Genomic DNA, 18480 nt, shown 5'->3' on the forward strand with positions numbered 1-18480 from the left:
AACCTGGAAGAAATGGACCAATTCTCAGAAATGCAAAACCTGCCAAGACTGAATCAGGAAGAAATAGAAAATATGAACAGAACAATCACAAGCACTGAAATTGAAACTGTGATAAAAAATCTTCCAACAAACAAAAGCCCAGGACCAAATGGCTTCACAGGTGAATTCTATCAAACATTTAGAGAAGAGCTAACACCTATCCTTCTCAAACTCTTCAAAAATACAGCAGAGGGAGGAACACTCCCAAACTCATTCTACGAGGCCACCATCACCTTGATACCAAAACCAGACAAGGATGTCACAAAGAAAGAAAACTACAGGCCAATATCACTGATGAACATAGATGCAAAAATCCTCAACAAAATACTAGCAAACAGAATCCAACAGCACATTAAAAGGATCATACATCATGATCAAGTGGGGTTTATTCCAGGAATTGAAAGATTCTTCAATATATGCAAATCAATCAACGTGATACACCATATTAACAAATTGAAGGAGAAAAACCATATGATCATCTCAATAGACGCAGAGAAAGCTTTCGACAAAATTCAACACCCATTTATGATGAAAACCCTGCAGAAAGTAGGCATAGAGCGAACTTTCCTCAACATAATAAAGGCCATATATGACAAACCCACAGCCAGCATCGTCCTCAATGGTGAAACACTGAAACCATTTCCACTAAAATCAGGAACAAGACAAGGCTGCCCACTCTCACCACTCTTATTCAACTTAGTTTTGGAAGTTTTAGCCACAGCAATCAGAGAAGAAAAGGAAATAAAAGGAATCCAAATCCGAAAAGAAGAAGTAAAGCTGTCACTGTTTGCAGATGACATGATACTATACATAGAGAATCCTAAAGATGCTACCAGAAAACTACTAGAGCTAATCAATGAATTTGGTAAAGTAGCAGGATACAAAATTAATGCACAGAAATCTCTGGCATTCCTATATACTAATGATGAAAAATCTGAAAGTGAAATCAAGGAAACACTCCCATTTACAATTGCAACAAAAAGAATAAAATATCTAGGAATAAACCAACCTAAGGAGACAAAAGACCTATATGCAGAAAATTATAAGACACTGATGAAAGAAATTAAAGATGATACAAATAGATGGAGAGATATACCATGTTCTTGGATTGGAAGAATCAACACTGTGAAAATGACTCTACTACCCAAAGCAATCTACAGATTCAATGCAATCCCTATCAAACTACCTCTGGCATTTTTCACAGAACTAGAACAAAAAATTTCACAATTTGTATGGAAACACAAAAGACCCCGAATAGCCAAAGCAATCTTGAGAACGAAAAACGGAGCTGGAGGAATCAGGCTCCCTGACTTCAGACTATACTACAAAGCTATAGTAATCAAGACAGTATGGTACTGGCACAAAAACAGAAAGATCGATCAATGGAACAGGATAGAAAGTCCAGAGATAAACCCACACACATATGGTCACCTTATCTTTGATAAAGGAGGCAGGAATGCACAGTGGAGAAAGGACAGCCTCTTCAATAAGTGGTGCTGGGAAAACTGGACAGGGACATGTAAAAGTATGAGATTAGATCACTCCCTAACACCATACACAAAAATAAGCTCAAAATGGATTAAAGACCTAAATGTAAGGCCAGAAACTATCAAACTCTTAGAGGAAAACATAGGCAGAACACTCTATGACATAAATCACAGCAAGATCCTTTTTGACCCACCTCCTAGAGAAATGGAAGTAAAGACAAAAATAAACACATGGGACCTAATGAAACTTAAAATCTTTTGCACAGCAAAGGAAACCATAAGTAAGACCAAAATACAACCCTTAGAATGGGAGAAAATATTTGCAAATGAAGCAACTGACAAAGGATTAATCTCCAAAATTTATAAGCAGCTCATGCAGCTGAATAACAGAAAAACAAACAACCCAATCCAAAAATGGCCAGAAGACCTAAATAGACATTTCTCCACAGAAGATATACAGACTGCCAACAAACACATGAAAGGATGCTCAACATCTTTACTCATTAGAGAAATGCAAATCAAAACTACAGTGAGATATCGTCTCACACCAGTCAGAATGGCCATCATCAAAAAATCTAGAAACAATAAATGCTGGAGAGGGTGTGGAAAAAAGGGAACACACTTGCACTGCTGGTGGGAATATGAATTGGTACAGCCACTATGGAGAACGGTATGGAGTTTCCTTAAAAAACTACAAATAGACCTACCCTATGACCCAGCAATCCCACTAGTTGGCATATATCCTGAGAAAACCATAATACAAAAAGAGTTATGTACCAAAATATTCATAGCAGCCCTATTTACAATAGCCCAGAGATGGAAACAACCTAAGTGTCCATCGTCGGATGAATGGATAAAGAAGATGTGGCACATATATACAATGGAATATTACTCAGCCATAAAAAGAAATGAAATTGAGCTATTTGTAATGAGGTGGATGGACCTAGAGTCTGTCATACAGAGTGAAGTAAGTCAGAAAGAGAAAGACAAATACTGTATGCTAACACATATACATGGAATTTAAGAAAAAAAAAGTGTCTTGAAGAACATAGGGGTAAGACAGGAATAAAGACACAGACCTACTAGAGAATGGACTTGAGGATATGGAGCGGGGGAAGGGTAAGCTGTGACAAAGCGAAAGAGAGGCATGGACATATATACACTACCAAACGTAAGGTAGATAGCTAGTGGGAAGCAGCCGCATAGCACAGGGAGATCAGCTCGGTGCTTTGTGCCTGCCTGGAGGGGTGAGATAGGGAGGGTGGGAGGGAGATGCAAGAGGGAGGGGATATGGGAACATATGTATATGTATAACTGATTCAATTTGTTATAAAGCAGAAACTAACACACCGTTGTTAAGAAATTATACTCAAAAAAAAAGTGTTCAATGTATCTTAAGCTGAGTAAACAAATTAATCTTCATTTTCCAGGTTAAGAAAGCAAGGTACAGGTCACACAATTATAATATACCATCACTCCCTAGGTTAATGTTAGAGTTAGAATTTAGTAGTTCAGAGTTTGCCAACTGTGAATCCACTGGTTGAATCTGAGTAGGGACTTTTTTCGGAGGAGAGCCCTGAAAATTTTTAAATTTGAGAAATTTCACGTAAATATTCAGATTTAAAGTTTTTCTTTAAAAAATCAGAAGCTCTGGCAATATTTGGGCCTATATTCTTATACGGTAAAAATAATTTATATCTGTCAGGCAGCCACCTGACTTTAACAGGAAAATAGCTCATTCATTCATTATTTATTTATTGAGTATCTACTATGTGCCACACACTATTCTAGGCCCTTGAGATATATTAGTGAACACCAACAACAAAAAGGCAAATATCTCTGTCCTTAAGGACCTTACATTCTAGCATGGGGAAACAGACAAATAAAAAACAATAAATATAATACATAAAGTATATATATATTATATGTATAATTAAAGATGATAATTGCTGTGGAAACAGAAAAAAATAGAGGAAGGCAAGTATCAGTACAGAAGATGGGGACTGAGTGAAAGAGAATCTTAATATTACAAATAAGGTAGTCAAGGAAGGCCCACTGATAAGATTAGAATAGAAGAAATTATACAATTGAAGGAAATGAGGGAGTTGGTCATGTGAGTATAGAAGAGGAAAACATTCTAGACAGAGGGAAGAGCCAGTGAAAAAAACCCTAAGGATGGAGTACACTTGACACGTTTGAGAAACAGCAAGGAGGTCAGAGTGGCTGGAGTAGAGTAAGCCAAAGAGATAAGAATGGGAAAGTAGTAGTTAGAATGGTACCAGGGACTAGATCACCTCCAGGGCCCTAGTAAGGACTTGGTTTTTAATCCAAATGAAATGAGAAGCCATCAGAAGGTCCTGAGCAGAACAGAACACAGACATAGGTGACTTACGTTTTTAAAAGACCACTCTGACGGTGGTGTTAAGAACAGATTGAAGGGACCTAGTGTATAGCACAGGGAGCTCTACTCAATATTCTGTAATAACCTATATGGGAAAAGAATCTGTAAAAGAATGGATATATGTATAACAATCACTTTGCTGTACACCTGAAACGAACACAACATTGTAAATCAACTACACTCCTATATAAAACAAAAATTTAAAAAAAGAATAGATTGAGGGCTTCCCTGGTGGCGCAGTGGTTGAGAGTCTGCCTGCCGATGCAGGGGACATGAGTTCGTGGCCCGGTCTGGGAAGATCCAACATGCTGCGGAGCGGCTGGGCCCGTGAGCCATGGCCACTGAGACTGCGCGTCCAGAGCCTGTGCTCTGCAACGGAAGAGGCCACAACAGTGAGAGGCCCACGAACAGCAAAAAAAAAAAAAAAAAAAAAAAAAAAAAAAAAAGAAAGAAAAAGAATAGATTGAAGGGAGACATATGCGAAAGCAGAGAAACTAATTAGGAGTTTATTGTAACAAGAGAGATAAGAGACCTTGGCTTGGACCAGCAGTGGTATGGAAGGCACGGATTATGCAATCCCCGAAAATCAAGGTGGTTAAGACCCTGTGGAATAACCCCTTGAACAATGGGAGATGGGAGCTGAGAAATAAATTGTTCCACATTTCTTCTCCTGGATCAAGTTTGTCACAATATCCTTCCTTCTCCCTGCCTCACTTTCCTTTTCCTTCACTCCTGTTTTTCTGGGATTACACTCCCTAATAAATATTAGCATTTTGCCCCAGCGTTTACTTTCTAGGAACCAATGATAAGATAGGAGGAAGTTCAGGAGTTCAGTTTTGGACATATTGGTTTTGACACAAGTGGAGATGCTGAAAAGTCTGTTGGATAAAAATGACTGAAGAGAGATCTGGGCTGGAAGGTATACATGTTGAAGTTACCAGTGTACAGATGGTATATAAAACTATAAGACTGTATAAACAGGTTATGTAGGGAGGGAGTATGGGTAGAGATGAAAAAACCTAAGGACCAAGCCCTAAGGGCCCTCTAACATTAAGAAGTCAGGGGGAATATGAGTGGTTAACAAAGGAACTTCTGAAAGGATAACTGATGAAATAGAGGAAAACTAGGAGGGTGTGATTCTCTGAAACTCAGGTAAAGGACATAACAAAAAGAAGGGATGATCAACTGTGCTAAATGTGCTGATCATGTAAAAATTTCCTTGCAATACGGCATAAAGCAAGTCCCATGACTGTTGATGGAAATATAAGGCTCATTTAATATATGCTACATAGGCACTTTTAAGTCAGGATCATTTAAGGGCCATCAAAATCAGGCAAAATTACTGTATACTTATATTTATTTCTTATTCTTTTTAATTATGGAACATTTCAAATATATTCAAAAATTTTAAAAAATGTAATGAATCCTCATGGACTCATTGTACAGATTCAAAAGTTAGCTATTGATACATACTACATTTCTTATTTCGAAAATCTCCAACTCCCCTCAATTCTTCTGGTAATGTTGTTTGGCTAGAGTAATAATCACTCAAATGTGATGAATAGCAAAGCAAATGTCATGCCTCGGAACTGTGTAAGTGCATTAACGAACCCTTTAGAAGGAGTTTGTAAGGCAATCAGATTTTGAGAACCTCATTTATTTCAACGATTACTAAAGACCAAAAATAGTTGGGTTATCTTCCTGTTTAAGAAGAGGGTTCCTTATTCCATTTACTTCATTGGAGAGGTAAATAGTCATGATGGTTTTGAACTTATGACTGATTCTCTGCACTTGGCCATCGTCATCCCGAAACACACAGGTTTCTACAGATATTCAGTTATATTTAATCACTCTTTTCAATATCTGTGAATTCAATTCAGGATTATAGGAACACATCTATCTTCATCCACAGCTTAAGTCGCCCTTGTTCCAAGTTGTTGAGAAAGTGATATGTGGGATTTCATCAGATAAGATTACTCTCATCATTTTTATTCTACTAAGTGCCTCCACTGAAAAGATTTGAGTGGAGAGGGGATTGGCACAGCTCTCAAAATATAACTCACTTCTCCACCATTCCTCTATCACTAACCCACCGACATGCTGAGAAATTCAAGTAATCACTCTTGAGACTGGCCAAAGAAAAACACAAAAATGAGTAATTGGCTACTGAAAGGTCACAAAGAGTAAACCTTTCTTGCTGTGACTTAAATGGGTGGAGCATATTACTAAATATTTCATATCTGCATTTTTAACCACACTGAAATCAATAGAGTAACTTTTAATGAGGTCGATAAAGCGTAGAAAAATCATTCCATAATTACCTTAAAATAGTATCAAATTTGGGATTTTAGGTGACATAGACATTGCCAAATTCAGAGCCTTTTTCACTATAGATGTCACTCTCTTGCCATTCTGAAAGAGATTTCTATATCTCTGAGTTGACAAAAGACGGTTGCATCCTTTAGAACAGTGATTCCCAAATATTTTTTCTCCTTACCAAGACACACATGAGGGATAATATTCAAAATTTCCCCCACCCCATCAGTCCCAATCGTTCCCTAAGACCTGCTGCATGAATAAAAGAGGTCGCCACCTATGCTTGCATCTAAGCCTCTGCTCAGTGGAATACCACTCCTTTCTCTTCTACTGATCTAGATGTGAGGTGAGAATTACTGACTTGGATGATACCTACAAAAAATACAAGTAAGGTCAATCTAATATATACTTGAAAGAGGGGGCCACCTATAGGAAAGGATTTCAGGGGCATTGGGAAATCTCCCTTGTGTATGAGGTAGTACAAGTCTTTGTTTAAAAGCAAAATAGGCAGTCAGCTGAGAGGGCCTAGAAGCAACAACTCCCCAGTAGCAATGAGCACACCTAGCACCCAAATCTTGGTGTCTAATATCATTCTTCAATAAAAGGAATCAAGGCTCCTTGGGAAAATTGCTGATTCTAGGACTGGGGGCAGAGAATATATAAGATAAGCCTGGAGCATCTTAGAGTGCTGAAATATAAGAAAATACTAAACAAACAAACAGACAGCAACAGAAAACAATGAGGAGGTTATGTCAGAGGGACAGATGTACCAACGGAAAGAGCTCCCAGTGGTCAAAGGTCGATGAATTTGACCCAGAAAATACAATTGCATTGGATTATTACCCAATGTATAATATAAATATCCATGAGTCCATGGTGATATAAATAAATGATTGAATAAATAAATAAATGGGAGAAAAAACCAAATATCCCATGCAGAAGCATTCTAAATAATTTTATGTAGATATTTGGGTCTTAATGAAGTGGAGCATAACTACCACTCCTTATGTATGGACTGTGAATAACTACTTTCTTCCAAAGAGGGCAATTTGAAAAGGGAGTGAAGAAAGAACTTTACAGTAGAGAAAGACAAATACTATCTTGAGCCAGATGATCAAGGTCAATATCAACAATGGAAAAGCATACTGATACTCCATATCCTTGTTATGATGTGATGAAAATAGCATTGTATCTCTGTGTTCTTCCTCCCCAAAACACATTACCCCAGTATAAACATGAAAAAAAATCAGATAAATCCCAGTTGAGGGACATTCTACAAAATATCTGAATAGTATTACTGAAACTGTCAAGGTCATCAGAAAAAAGGAGAGTCTGAGAAACCACCACAGCCAAAAGGAGCTTAAGGAGACACTATGATGAAATGCAAGGTGGGGTATCCCAGATGGAATCCTGGAACAGAAAAAGGGCATTAAGGAAAATCTGAGGAAATCTGAATAAAATGTGGACTTTAGTTAATAATGATGCATCACTATTGGTTCATTAGTTGTAACAAGTGTATCACAGTCATGGAAAATGTTAATACTAGGGGAATATGGGTATAGGGTATACAGGAACTTTCTGTACTATCTTTGCAATAATTCTGTAAATCTAAAACTGTTCTAAAAGTTAGAAGTGTATTTAAAAGCAAATTGGGAGTTTTAATTGCAGCACTTTTTATAGGGACAAAAACACTGGAAACAAAGTATATGCACATCAATAATGAAATGATTGACTAAATTGTGGTATCATAGACTATTAAACAGCACAGAATATTATGTACTTAAAAGGATGAGTGAGCTCTCTATCAATTGACTTGTAAATATTTCCACTATGTATTTTTAATAAGGAGAGAAAATGCATGAAAATATGTAACTCTCTTTTTATTTTGTAAAACAGTGAGGAGAAATCCCCATGTAGATATGCTTGTATAATTAAAAGAATAAGGGGAAGGTATGCAAGGATACACACTATATTGTTAGCATTTCTCAGGGTAGGGGAATGGGTGAGAGGAGAGGAAGGAAGAAAGGAGAGATAGCCAGACTGGGGAAATAAGCAGGGCAGGGGAAGTAAGCAGTAATTAATTCAATAATTCATTATATGTATAGCACCTGTATATAGTAGGCTGATGCTCTACAAATAAAATTTTAAATTTGTGAAAACAAAACAAACAGAGCAAATGGAATAGGGGGAGGAAAAGAGATCTATTTTAGATTGGCAGGATTTAATGAGGGTGGGAATGAAAAGGGTGTAAGCAGGGAGAGAGTAGCAGCACTGTAAATAACAGAGTGTCAGACAGTGGAACCGAATTACACCCACTTCTCATTTCTGCCAAGAGCTGTCCAAGGAGGTGAAAATACTGATTATTGCTAAGGGTGTGATCAGAATGATTGCTATTTTTGCCAATATCCTGGGGCTTTTGCCCACCGCAAAGAGACTAAACTTGCTCCCCCAACACTTCCTCCCAATATACATACAAAAGTGATTCTTAGAGCATCAAGAAGGTTCTCTGTTTATATACCACCTTGTTCTCCTGCCCTTTTGAACAATGAGGCCACACCAGGGGCTTCCAAGTGCTTTTGATGAAGAGGTGACATAGCTTTGGCATCAGACAAAGTCCACAGGAAACAAAACTGGAAGGGTCTGCATTTCCAAGAAGGTAAAATCAAACAGTAGAGTGCAGGTCCCTGGTGAGCAAGATCAGACACTTCTAAAATGGCAGTATTGAAGAGTGGTTTAAAGGTCACCTCAGCTACTTACTTCAACACCTAATGCAGTCTCTATCTGAGATTTGAAATCCTAGATCCTGACACTGGGATGGAGTGGGGGAGGAAGGACATATTGTGGAGTCGCTGGGGATAAAACAGACTGCTTTTCACTGTAAACTTCTAGCAAGTAGGAACTGTATCTGTGGTATCTTCCCAGAATAGTATATAGGAACACAGGATGACCATGTGCTTATAGGGTCCCATGTTGAATATTTAGATACAGTAGACTCAAATTCACATTGTAAATCCCATGAAGAATTTCACCAGAAGCATTTGAATCTATTTCCCATCAACAAGAAAGGAAAGACCCTGACCTAAATGATATTTTAGGTCATTTTCATAGCCAGATATGCAAAAAAAAATGTTAATACAGGTTTTCCTGTACTAACAATTGGGGTTATGTCCCGATAAACCCATAGTAAGCTGAAAATATCTTAAGTCAAAAATGCATTTAATACACCCAACCTACCGAACATCATAGCTTAGCCCATCCTACCTTAAATGTGGTCAGAACACTTACATTAGCCTACAGTTGGGAAAATTATCTAATTCAAAGCCTATTTTATAATAAAGTATGCATATTTCATGTAATTGATTGAATACTGTACTAAAAGTGAAAAATGGAACGGTTGTATGGGGACAGAGTGATTTTAAGTGTATCAGTTGTTTACCTCATAATCACGTGGCTGACTGGGAGCTGCAGCTTACTGCCTGCCACTGCCCAGCATTATGAGATAATATCATACCGCATATTGCTAGCCCGGAAAAAGTTCAAAATTCAAAATCCAAAGTGAGGTTTCTACTGAATGCGTGTCACTTTTGCACCATCGTAAAGTTGCAAACTTCTAAGTCCAACCAGTGTTAAGTCAGGGACTATCTATATAAGACCCTGGGGCAAGGGTGGAGTTGGGAAATAAATGAATCACAAAATTTTCTGAATTAAATGAGAATACATAGTAAATGGGGATCTTATTTTATAAAAATGTGATAAGAACTTGCTATATTGTTCCAATAAATAATGAGAATTGAATTTACTGAAGCTCCACATGCACTGCAGCCTTTCAAGAATATATCCACTGTATAACATGAGGCACACCCATACACACTCCAGTCCCAATCAAGACTACCACCTGTGACATTGAACAGTTTTCACACAGCACTTACCTTAAAACACAAGTGTAGAATCCACTGTCTTGCGCCTCAGCTGAGTGAAACCATATTGAATCTTCCTCTTTGCTCATCCTGACCTCTGAAAAGATGATGGGCTCTTCCAAATCACCTTTGTTTTTGTACCACATCAGCCTGAGCCCAGTGCTCTGGGCCATGCTATAGTTGGTACGAATGTAACTGTAGAAAAGGGCACATTTCACTCGGACTGGTTCACCTGCCAAAGCCATGTATGTCTTGAGATCCACTGACCAGTCAATGCAGCCATCCACTGAAAGAAAACCAGATTGGGCATGAGATGCAGTGAGCATTGTTGATAATAATGAGAAGAGCAACAATTATTGCCAACATGTACTGAGGACTTGCTATGAGCTAGACACTGAGTCACGTGCTTTACATAGATACATAGATGACCTCATTCAATCTTCCCAGTGATCCTATGAGATAGATCAGTATCCTCCTCAGACCTGGGCAAGCAGGATTCCTGCCCTAGCCCTGTGCCTTTGGGGTATTTCCAGTCCTCTGCAGTAAACTTTGGGTTGACTAGATCCTCCAAGGAGCTCCAGCACTCATGCCTATGGGGTTTTCCTGGAGCTCCACAGATGGGTATCAATTCCAGTGGATCACTCCTGCCAGTCACGAGGCATCTGCTTAACAGGATTTTGTGAGATTGGATGGCTACAATGACACTGACGTGTTGATTTTTGGCGACTCAAATTGTTTATATAGACAGGAGCCCCACAAAACAAAGACTTCCTTAGGACCCATATAGAGCCTAGGAGCAGCCCTGAGATTGACCCTTTTATTATTCTTATGTTATAGATGAGAAAACTGAGACTCAGAAAAGTTCAGCAACTTTGCCTATGGACACAGAGCTAATAAGTGGTGGAAAACCAGTCTCTGATTCCTGAGACTGTGTTCTTAACCACTATCCTATACTGCCTCTGCCTGTAATTGTGACAGGAGCCATTGTTTTATTTATTTGCCTTTGAGAAAGTAGATGCCTGGGTTGAAAGCAGTGGATACCTAAAATGATTATTTGCCATTATCTACATGCCAGTTTTCCATGGTATGACCTACTAATAGCGGATATTTAATCACACTTCAATTTCTTTTTTTACCCTTAGGTCTCCCTTGCTGCTCAGCTGGTGTGCGCTCATGGGAATATATTATATTAATGTCAAGTTTAATCAAATAATATTAGGTGGGTAAATCTACCATTAAAGAAAGACATATACAATAAATTCTCTCTTTTCCAGAAGGGTTGGAAATGAGACACTGTGGCTGATTTTATATGCTAATCAATACAATTAGCATAGTTATTCTACCTCCAATTGCTGATTTTCAAAGAATTTCATCAAATTGTGCTACATTATATTACTTGATTACCCTTTATATAAAATAATCCTTTCATAAACTGTATAAACACTGTCATTTTAAAATTATATGTTTCGCTTATCATTTTGTGAACTGATCTGCTTCCTTTTTTAGATGTTGAGAACTCTGCAACCCAGGGTGTTTACCTTTTAACCTCAGTTGACAGGAAGCTCAGAGCTAAATGCAATGCTCAAGTGAAATAACTATCTTACCTCAGGATTTTGCTTTCTCTACATAAGGGGCTCTTGACCTGGGGTTCAAGGACACCCAGGGGCAGAGTGTCTGGATAGACTTCAAGGTTGTGCCTATTTGCATAGCTATACTTTTCTGAGGAGATGTTCCACAGCTCTTTATCAGATCTCCAAAGGGGTCTATGGCCCAAGAAAGTTTTTGAACTCTGTGGTTTCTGATGTCTCTTTGTGACTTCATTTTTCACTGCCTTGCTGCATATGAGCTTTTATTATAAGTTGCCTTAAATCCTCTTATAGTATGTGAAGTATTCATTAGAAATAAATCAATAACCAAATAAATAACTCATCCTAAATTTATAATGAAGGGCATTTGAACTTTGAGTACTCACAGGGCACCAGATGCATCACTATGAATTTTGATGACCATTGTGCACTGTTGAAGTCAAGAAGGTACAACTGAATTAGACTAAGTACGTACTGATCTCTGGCTATCTCTTGGGGGACTTTTATATCCACTCCCAAGTATCAGTTGTTTACCTGTCATTTGTCATTCTCACAACTGTCAAGAACAGAGAGGGGGAAATCTGCTTTCTTTAAACTTTCTTGGGTCATGGTGAATTACTGATGATACATCTCTGTATTAAATGCAATTTTAATATTTATTGTTTTATCATCTTTAAATTAATTTTATATTATTCCTTTTTATGGATTATTTGTGATACTGTTCCCATGCATTAACACAACTGAGAGGAAACTGTTTTTTTTAGGGAATATATTTTTTCTCATAGCTTTATTTTAAAAGTTGGTTAATAGAAAGAAAATATGGGGATAATTTTTTTAAACTCCTTAATATTCTAGTTTTTGTTTTCTCCTAACCCTAAGATGCACAGCAAGTGTTTCTGAATTAACCCATTTGTCTTGGTAAAGTAGCTTCAAAACTCTATAACTACCTGCTAGAAAAAAAAATCTGGAATGTTTTTTCATTTGCACCCTAAATCCCTTTAGTTACTTCCTCTAAACAATCTGTTGCATAATCTATACCTGTACAATGTTTAACAGGCTGGTTTGTCCCATTAGTGACAGGACATGGCTGGTATAGAAAATAATCAAAAATCTGCTCCTAGGACACAACCATCATGTTCAAAGGCAGTTGAAGACACTTAACTGCCATTACAACTAGCTCTGTCATACGGACCTTGCGAGTACACTGAGAATTCATTTCCTTCTAAGTACTAGCTGAGCAAAATGTATTTGACTTCATAAATTTATGGTTCCTTTTCTTCTGTTCCCTAGTTTTAGGTAGCAGAGAGGGAGTCTTTAGTTATAAAGTAGTCAATAGACAGAGAATAGATATTCAATAATAAGGACAACAATTTCCAAACGTTATTCCTTTATTCTTTTCTCTTAGTATAGTCATACCTCAGTATCTGCAGGGGATTGGTTTCAGGAGCCCCATGGATATTAACACCTGTGAATGCTCAAGTCCCTTATATAAAATGACTTAGTAGTAGCATATAACCTACATATACCTTCTGATACACTTTAAATCATCTCTAGATTACTTATAATAGCTAATACAATGTAAATGTGATGTAGTTGTAAATGCAATGTAAAAGTTGCCAGTGTGCAGCAAATTCAAGTTTTTCTTTTTGGAACTTTCTACAATTTAAAAAAAAATATTTTCCATCCACAGTTGGTTGAATACAAGGATCTAGAACCTGCGAATATGGGCAGGGTTGGGGGCGACTGTACTCACAATACATGTTACAATATAATGTATCTCAAGAGACCTCAGGCGATTTTCCCCAAAAAAGTAGACAAAGTGTATGATACCAGGGATCCATGAAGGCCCATCTGACACTGAATATTTTCCCATGCTGAACTTTACTCATGGGAAATCCATTCCCATGAGTAAAGGCCTTGTAGCCTTATATCTAGAGAGTATAGGACCACTACTAGATTCCAACAAAGTAGTATGATTTGTTTTTAATGGATTGCTATTCCTAGGAAAACCAACAGAGAGAGGGGCAAGATGGGATGAAATACTACAATGTGGTGCATTTATCTTTAGACTTGGGACTGATGAAACAACTAAAAAGGGCCTACTAAGGTAAGAGGCCTGGAAACTCAGGTGGCAAGGGAACATGATGGGATTGAAACCTTGAGGTTAAGAGAGAAGGTTAAGAGAAAGCAAAAGGGAAGAGATATGGGAACATATGTATATGTATAACTGATTCACTTTGTTATAAAGCAGAAACTAACACACCATTGTAAAGCAATTATACTCCAATAAAGATGTTTAAAACAAAAGAGAAAGCATGAAAGGGTCACAAAAAGTCAGGAAGAGGAGAAAACTCACATAAAACTCAATTTGCCAAGGGCCATTCCAGGGATCAAAGATGGTGCCATCAGAAGTCACCAGTACAACTCACATTTCTGTCATGAGAAGGAGTTTGTAATACATGCCACACGTTCAGAGCCCTTTGCACTTTGACACTCCAGATATATTTGGCAAATAGGTGAATGAATAGATCTGTGATGCAGCTGACAAGGGAGCACGCTATGGCCAGGTTGGGGACATAGTGGAACTGAGTAGCCCACAGAGGAAGCCCACCTGCAAGCTTGACCTTATCAGCAAGGCCTCTCATTCACAGAGGGATCCAGCCCTATTCTGTTCACAATTCCAGTCGCACCTGTGTAGGTTTGCCCCCGAAAGGCTCCTAAGAAAAGTGGTTTCTGGACAGATTGGCTTCTCCTACAGGTGGTTTGATAACTACGTTTCACTAACCAGCCACAAGTGTAAATAGAGGCACTGTAAGAAGGAAAATAGTTTTCCCCCCAAAAAACAGCAACATTCTGCAGTTGGATTGAAATTTGCTACATAGCAAACCCATCAAAAGCATCAGTGAATGCATGCTTGTCCTCTGCTTCACAATTTCTCAGTATGGCTATAAATATTCCCATCATTCCATTAAAAAATACCTATTTCTAAATTATCCATTCCCTGTTCACTCTTGAGTCTTGTTATGAACAGCAATTCAAGTATTTAAAGAACAATTGTGTTTCTCTAGATGCTCATCTCTGTTCCCTTGATTTAGGTTTCTGTAAGGCTTAAAAATTATTACTCGTAGTTTGGTCTTGTTGGTAGAAATGCTTTAATATCTGAGCTATACAAAACAATTACAATGCAGCAAAGAAAGCCACTTCTTTAAAACCCAGGTCTCTATTTTAATCATTTTCATTTCAAACTGAAAAATAAGTGAATGCTTAAGGAGTTTGACATGAAGATTCAAAAAAAAAGGAGCATATGAAACATATAAAGGGACATGCCAATGTCCACGCAATTTATTTTACCAAGAGGAGATTCCTAGGGGTAAAACTAATGCAGTATTCTGGAACGTGCCCTGGATGATGAAAGCAAACATATTTAGCCTGTTTATAGACAAGCCTCGGCTTCCTCCTCAATACATCTGGAAAAGCAAATCCTGTCACACCTACCTGCTGTGAAAACAAAGTCCTGAGGAAAGTTTTTAATCCCTAGAATAGGATAAGATGTTATTATCAACAACAACAATTATATTATTTTAGAAAAAAAAGAATATTGCATGCAGTAAAATTACAAGCTCTAATGGCTATGTACATTAGAGTTTTTATTGGAGGATAGGATATATAGGTATGCATAGGATTGCCAATTTTGGAGTTTTGCCCCAAACTGGGAATCTCTTTAGGTAAAATGGCTAATTAGCATATGAAAATATGCAATCTCCAGATATCTTGAAAATGTTCACTACAACTTAAGTCCTTTGCCTGAGATGTACATCCAATATTAGTTTATTATGTGTCCTTGATTAATAAATTGATTTGTAAACCAGGTGTTTTCTGGTAACTATGTCAGCTGTATATATCTCATTCATTTGTATGGCCAGCTCTCCTGTTTGTGAATCAAAGGGGCAATTGTTGGGGGCAATTCATCAAAATACCACTAGAGGGCGGGCTGTCCAAGTTTTTGTGTAGCACGGTAGATTTTCCCCACCTAATTTCTAAAAATAAGGATTTGCTATCTGCCAATCACTGGTTGCTGAGGAGGGATCACAGCAGCCTCTGGGGATGCGCCCTTGGGGGTGGGTGATAGGGGGAGCCAAAAGTTGAGCATGTAGCTAAGGTCTTGCTCAGATTGGATGACCAGGTTACATACGCCAGGTAAATGACCCAGCTTAGAAAGGTGCAACAGTAGCTACTGGCATTCATTGAGTCCTTAGTGCAAAACAGGTAGGTACTGTGACAGGTGCTTTGCCTGTAGTTTTCTCATTTCATTATCATGTCAACTCCAGGAGGTAGGGACTCTTGCTCTTCTAATTTTACTGAGGAGAAAAGAAAAGCTCAGAGACTTTAAGTGACTTGCTCAAGGTCACTCAGGTTGTGATGGCAGAATTTTGACCCCAATGCAGGTGAGTTAGACTCTAGAACCTACGTTCTTAACCACTGTGTGTTCTATATACTGCCTCCTATACTCCTCATCCCAGTCCATGAGACATTAAAATATTAAAATTTGCTTGGTGCTATCCAAATTGTCATACGTATTCCAAATAGCACATCCCTGTTCAGTAGAGCAGACCTTTCCAGCTGAGTAATAGTCTATCCCTAAATAATAACCATCAAATAATGTATGCCAATTATTTACCTCTGAATTATACAGTTTTTACAGAGTAATGAATTATTAATAATCTGTGTACTTGATTTAACCTCTGAAGATCAGTCCTAAAACTTGGATAAATTATATCTGACCCATATTGACTCATTTAAAATTAAATATCTAAGGATGATCACCCAATTCCTAACATTAAAGTCTAGAAATAGAGTTCTCTGCTTAATATTTGTACTTATTATGTATTATGCCTATTGAATACATTACTCTCCTTATTTCTAATATTTTAATGTGGGAGTTCTACACCTTCTGTTTCTCTCTCAGCTCTCCTTCAAACACATGCCTAAAGACAAAATTCTTTTTATTTATACCCATCACAGTGTACACCGTCTGCCTCTAGTGGGCAGCCTCCGAGCACAAAAAGTCAAACTCTCCAAGAAGTGAGTGGCCTGTGCCCCAGCTGCTGGACATATGCCTTCATGCCCCCAGCCTGGAAATATGGACAGAGCTGTTTCGTCATTTTAAAAATAAAGTTCTGACAGTGGGGGAAATTTCCTTGATTTTTAAAATTTCATCTGCACATCCGTATCTATCAATAGAGAAACTATCCCCCACTCCAGCTCTATAAATACAATGAATGATTATTGCTTCAGATTTTAAAAAGCATTTCCACATTTTTTTATGGATTGGATTATACGCTTTCCTTTCACTCTTTTACCCCCCCCCCACTGTTCATCAATGGGAAAGTTCTGCCTAAATGAAGTCCTTCATCTCATTTCAACCCAGTTATCACATTTAATAATGGGCTGGCAACCATCTTCCTTACCCTTTCATTACAGGATCTGTACTATGCTTTGTCAAGATCATTCCTTCGATCTTTATCTGACAAATGAGAACCTCAATCATGTTCTGGAGGTGTGGCCACGTGAGGCATTACAACCAACTCTTCAACTCCTGATTACCTCAGGCCTGATGAGCCTCCTTGGGTATTACCCACTAGCCTGAAGCTCTTCTCAAATGCACTGATGTTAATTTGAAGGCTGCAGCTGCAAATGTGTCTGTGGGAGAGAGGATATCAGCACTGCCCACCAACCCCTCTAGCCGACTTTCTGCTACTCTCTCAAATCCAGGATGCTTGCCAGTGAGCTTATCTCCAATGCCAAATCTTCTCTGTCTCTCATGTTCACAGTCATTCAAGCCAAAATTTTTGGAAGCCATCCCTGAATTTTGTTTTCCATTCCAGTCTGTTCTTTAAACTACTACCAAAGTGATTTTTCTGATGTACAAGACCATGTCCCTTTACCACTCAAAACCTGCAGTGGCTCCTGGTACGCAAACCCCTAAGCCTAGCTCCCCTGCCTCACCAGTGACTGCCTGTCCTTCCTGTCCTCAGCCACAGCTCTTCACACACGGTACCCTTCAGTAAATACTCACCACTCCCCGACATGCCATTCACTTCTCTGCCATTGTTCTCTGGTTCCTTCCACTTTGCCACTGTGCCTATTGATTGAGATTCTACTTATCTTCCATGACAGCTTCAAATGCCACATCATCCAAAGAACTGCACTTCACTGCCCTGTGTGAATTCTTTCCCCTGCAGTGCTCTGACCACATGTTTGTCTACAGATCTTCCCAGTTAGATGGGTGCCTCATTTCCTTTGTATCTCTAGGACAAGGCCCAGTGCATTGCACATAGTAGGCACTCATTAAATGTTTATGGGATGAAATTGTGTGGGGATTCCCCCCCCAAAAAAATTCACTAATAATCAAAAGTTGTTTGCATGTGTTGACCTTAAGATTCCTCCTACTGCTTCCCACCAGAGCAGGGATGCGTCCAAACTCTGATAGGAACGCTAGGAGCCAGGCTCCAAGGTACAAAATGTGTTCATAATAACAAATGATTGCTACTTTCCCATTAGCTAGCATCACAACAAACAGGAATTACAAAATAAACTCACTGCCATATCCCTGCTCCAGAACTCATGATTCTATGGTAAGTCGATCAAAATCACCAAGTCTATCACCCAAGCCCTTTCAAATCAGGCCCCACCCTATCAAAATGGCTGCCTATCACTTTCCAAGAGAAATGCTC

The 18480-nt window shown here is 38.4% G+C and overlaps 1 protein-coding gene across 1 annotated transcript in view; it reads right to left on the reverse strand.

Moving 5' to 3' along the window:
- IL1RAPL2 (interleukin 1 receptor accessory protein like 2) overlaps window positions 1-18480 on the reverse strand; it is a 535136-nt gene that overhangs the window by 514206 nt on the left and 2450 nt on the right. Inside the window, exon 3 of the mRNA XM_060086424.1 lies at window positions 10173-10446. Within this exon, the coding sequence (XP_059942407.1) occupies window positions 10173-10446 (274 nt within the window). The remainder of the gene's footprint in view (window positions 1-10172; window positions 10447-18480) is intronic.

Source organism: Mesoplodon densirostris, chromosome X, assembly GCF_025265405.1.
Source record: "Mesoplodon densirostris isolate mMesDen1 chromosome X, mMesDen1 primary haplotype, whole genome shotgun sequence".
Classification (NCBI taxonomy): Eukaryota; Metazoa; Chordata; class Mammalia; order Artiodactyla; family Ziphiidae; genus Mesoplodon; species Mesoplodon densirostris.